At 36.9% G+C, this 4,088-nt stretch overlaps 1 protein-coding gene across 1 annotated transcript; it reads right to left on the bottom strand.

Annotated features, from left to right (window-relative positions):
* Positions 1–238: 238 nt before the first annotated feature.
* Positions 239–3,723, bottom strand: LOC124941251 (protein PLASTID TRANSCRIPTIONALLY ACTIVE 16, chloroplastic). The gene is made up of 5 exons (XM_047481547.1): positions 3,135–3,723; positions 2,007–2,465; positions 1,748–1,816; positions 992–1,050; positions 239–916 (listed from the first exon to the last, which is right to left on the bottom strand). Exons 1-5 carry the CDS (start codon positions 3,591–3,593, stop codon positions 415–417), a joined length of 1,548 nt encoding a protein of 515 aa, XP_047337503.1. The 5' UTR covers positions 3,594–3,723; the 3' UTR covers positions 239–414.
* Between the last annotated feature and the right edge of the window lie 365 nt (positions 3,724–4,088).

The raw sequence follows: 4,088 nt of genomic DNA, 5'->3' as shown, positions 1-4,088 counted from the left end.
TCTATAAAATAAAAGTCTATAAAATTGTACCATATTCATTAAAAGGAAGAACCAAAAATATCACTAATAAAGACTAAAAGTAACTATGATTTGAAATTTAAAAAATAAAATGATGCTAAAATCAGACAATAAAATCTTTGAATACAAAGTAGAATTTGGTAACAAAAAGTTTTATTATACCCATCAGTTTAATATAAGAGAGATGAATCAGGTTGCAAGTGTACTTAAGATGGTCTTGAACAAATAATGATATTATTGTGGCTTTAACCAGTATGCCAAAATATACAAATTTATCTTGCAAGGCTCATGATTATTCCGATCCTTCAACATCATCAGTTAGAATACTAGCAAAAACAAAAAAGAAAATATACCATTCAATCCAATAGAGAAGATAAGTGTTCAGCATCATCGATCTCAGACATCATCAATGTAAATGGTTTCTTGCTTAAACAACCCACCAAAAACTTTCCTTACTTCTTTCTTCTCATCACTCTGTTTTTCCTTTGGCTCCGACTTTGGTCTGAAAACTGAATTTTTTTGAGCAGGAGGTTGCTTGATAACTGCCTTTTTAGAAGGCAGGTTCCTTGCCTTTGCCTGACCTCTAACCGTAGCAATCTGAGCTTTGGATTTTTCAATGACCTGTTTTTGGGCAGCTGCAGCTGCAGTCAACTGAGAACTGAATTTCTCCCAAGACAGCCCAGAGCCAAACCCTTTTGCCTTATCCAACATACTTTCAACTGAAACTCCTCCATTTGACTCCACCTCTTCTGGCTCTTCTTCTATCCTTTTCACCTCTTTCTCCTTTGTTTTAGCAGCTTTAACAGCTTCTTCACTAGATTTTCTTTCCAGTTCCTCTGTCTTTGCCTTCTCTAAGGCTTCCAAGTATGCTTTTCTTCTTCCATCTTCAGGAATGCCACTGTAAAGTAATCTCACATTTGTTTATGAACAAATTGGACCCCAAAAGTTGGATTGGATTGAATTGAATTATTACCTGAAAAGCTCATCTGCAGACTTTGATGGAGCCGATGGGTCAGAGGAAACTTCTACAACCTAAATAGAGTAGGGTTAAGTTTTTTAACACGACAGGAGTAAGTAAGTAAATAAAACAAAAGAAAGAAAGAAATCAAGAAAATGAAGTGGGAATCTGATAAGGTATGGATATACACACTACATGGCCCAACTGAGTCAAGACCAAATACAACAGGACCCAAAAAGGCATCCCAAGCCACGACACAAATACATACAAAAAGAATTCAGCTGAGAAGACTGGGGTTTCTTGATCATTAGTGTGATGAAAAGCGAGATAATCAAAGATATTCATGGTGTCTTGTTCTTAATGAAGCAACCACACGAGGATTAGAAGATAGAGCCCATTTTATCTCCCAGAAGAAGTGTTCAAGAATCAATGCGAATTTCGAGTTGAATATGGTTTTTTATGGAAGTTTCATTTAAAAAAATAGAAGTGTTCAGGGATCAAATAAGCAAATATAATCTGAAGGTTGAATTCGATCACTAACTGCCCCCCCAAGAGATAACAGAAAATAAACATGAATGAAAACAATGTTTTTAACAAATTTGTATATGTGATGTGTCTTCCTAAAATTTAAAAATCACAATTTTATTTGAAAAACAGATACAAACCACTTGCCTAAGTTCCAAAGGCAGATCAGATCAAGACCCTGAAATATATTAAATCTGATACAACTGCAATTTATCTTATTCCTTTTGCAATTTCTACTTGTAGTACCTTATTTTCTGTCACCGAAGTGTTTGAGAAAACATTGGCCACAAGGGATGCTATCTTTGACGTGGATACCTGAAATCAAATGTTTTTTATCAGTAAAATTTGAGGAAGTGATTGGTTTAAATAAGAAGTGATTAATTAAGTTCAATTGCAATGTCACCAACAGGTTCCTAACCATAATCCATAAAACAAAGCTGTATGAATCATGAAGTAATAATGAGAAGGAAAGAACACCAATATTTTATTGCATACATTACATTACTTTGTAGTCGTTCGAGTCGACGGCGCCATTCCGTTCGGCTGAAACGACAACATTGAAGGAACCCTCGGGTGAGTAATCATCAGTCAAACTCGTCTTCATGAGAGTGTAACTTACGTCAGTTGCCACCAACTTCTGAAGGAACTCGTTAATCGTCAATGGCTGAGATCGAGAGAAGAAGTTGTTAAAGAAGGTTTGGATGCCGTCCAATACGTTGTAGGTCGATGCAGTCGAAATGGATCCGTCGTAAACGATGGCCACGTGGGTAACACCAGCGATTTGAGCAGCTTCAATAACCTGCAAAGCGTCCGAAGTTGTGACCTCACCGACGGGACCATTCTCGGCCTGACCGATGGTAACAACGACCTTGCTTGCGTTCCCGATCGCCTTGGCAATCGATTCCGCATCTTGGAAGGTGGATTCCACGGCGTTGAGACGCCGTGATTCTTCACTGGAGATTAACTATCAACATACCTATTACATTAGTATTTGTCACAAATATAACAGCTTTTCAAAATTTTATATTTTCAAATTATAGTTAGGCAACCGTTCAATCCAATCTCAACCCTTAAATCAAATTTAAATAAATACAGTGAAATCTAATTATATTACTTATCATTTATTATTTGACGTGGCGCAATTTGATTAGCCAAAAAAATAACAAATTTTTTCTCTCTTCTCACATTTTATCCTTTTTCGACTAGTGATGTAATGACACATCATTCCTTCTCTCATTCCCTTCCTCAAATTCCCTCTCTCTATCACTTCTCATATATTAATATAGAAAAATGATTGAAAACACTACTTTAGGGATCGACTCGTACAGCGAAAGTGACATCGATGTTATACGAAAGTGACCTCACTGTTATACAAAAGAGACATCGTTGTTATACAAACGGTACGAAGTCTCTTTTGTATAACAGCTATGGCACTTTCGTATGACAACGAGGTCACTTTCGAGTCGCTCCCTTAAAGTAGTGATCTCTATTCCTCGTTAATATAAGTCATTTTAAAACAAACAAAATTATATCTTAAAAAGAAAACATTAAGCATCAACAAATGTTTTGTTTTTTTGAAAACAATAATGTGACAAAAGAAAACATTTGATTCCGATGATCATAAAACACTGACCTTATAAGCAGCGGCAAGACGAGCCAATTCTTGAGCAGAACCAAGGTCCGGCACGCCGGCTCTAACATTAAATCCTTCCCTGAGCAATGTTTGGGCAATGCGGATTCCAGCCTGACCCGTCGCGCCAGCCACAAACACGGTGCCGGAATCCTTCTTCCTTGACTGACCAAACGACAAGCCCGCCGCCGGCTTAGAAAGAACAGGGACAAGAGATTTAACGTCCGACGATAACTTACCAAAATTAAATGAGAAAGGGGTCGTCGTCGAATTCCCCGAATCGCTTCCCTGACTGGCTTCCTCATCGGAAGAAGATCCGACACCCAATTTCCCCAGACGGAACGACGGGAAGGATCCTCCGGCGCCGTTCTTTGTGGCGGCGTAAATGGACAGCCTTGGATTCCTTAGGGTGAGGCTGTGTTGAGGAGTGATAAATGCACTGGATGAAAGGGTTGGAGCCATTGGGGATCGATTAAGTGATAGAAGTGAGAGAAACAACTTGTTTTTAAAAAAGAGAATCTAGAATTGTTGAGAATTCATATTATTTGTAATTTTGTATTCTTCAATTGAGAAGAACACTGAATGAAATGAACAGAGATGTGGAGAGAGATTTTGTTTTGATTATTATTATTATCTGGATAGGTGAGGTGGGAAGAGAGTGGCCAATTGTATTATGCCACGTCATCACTCCTATCCACACAAGGAATATCTGACTCCAGACATTTTTCTTCTTCTTCCATGCAAAGATTACCGATAAAAACAGAGAGATAGGAATTGTTCGAATTTAATTTAATAATCCGTTTGGTTTTGAAAGTAGTAAATCTAATAATCTGTTACTATTTTTTCTTTCTATATTTATTTTGTTAATGCTTTTAATGTTAAGTTTTTGAGTAGAAATATTGTTTTTTTGTTTTTGTTTTGTATAAATAGTTTTTTTTCTTCTAAACTAGTATAGTA

Source organism: Impatiens glandulifera, chromosome 6 (assembly GCF_907164915.1).
Source record: "Impatiens glandulifera chromosome 6, dImpGla2.1, whole genome shotgun sequence".
NCBI lineage: Eukaryota > Viridiplantae > Streptophyta > Magnoliopsida > Ericales > Balsaminaceae > Impatiens > Impatiens glandulifera.
This window is presented reverse-complemented; position numbering and strand designations above follow the sequence as displayed.

Coding starts and splice junctions, on each gene's coding strand:
- LOC124941251 (XM_047481547.1), bottom strand. CDS start 3,593: ATGGCTCCAACCCTTTCATCCAGTGCATTTATCACTCCTCAACACAGC. Junction 1,817..2,006: donor TCGACTCGAACGACTACAAA/GTAATGTAATGT, acceptor ATTTGATTTCAG/GTATCCACGTCAAAGATAGC. Junction 917..991: donor TCTGCAGATGAGCTTTTCAG/GTAATAATTCAA, acceptor ATTACTTTACAG/TGGCATTCCTGAAGATGGAA.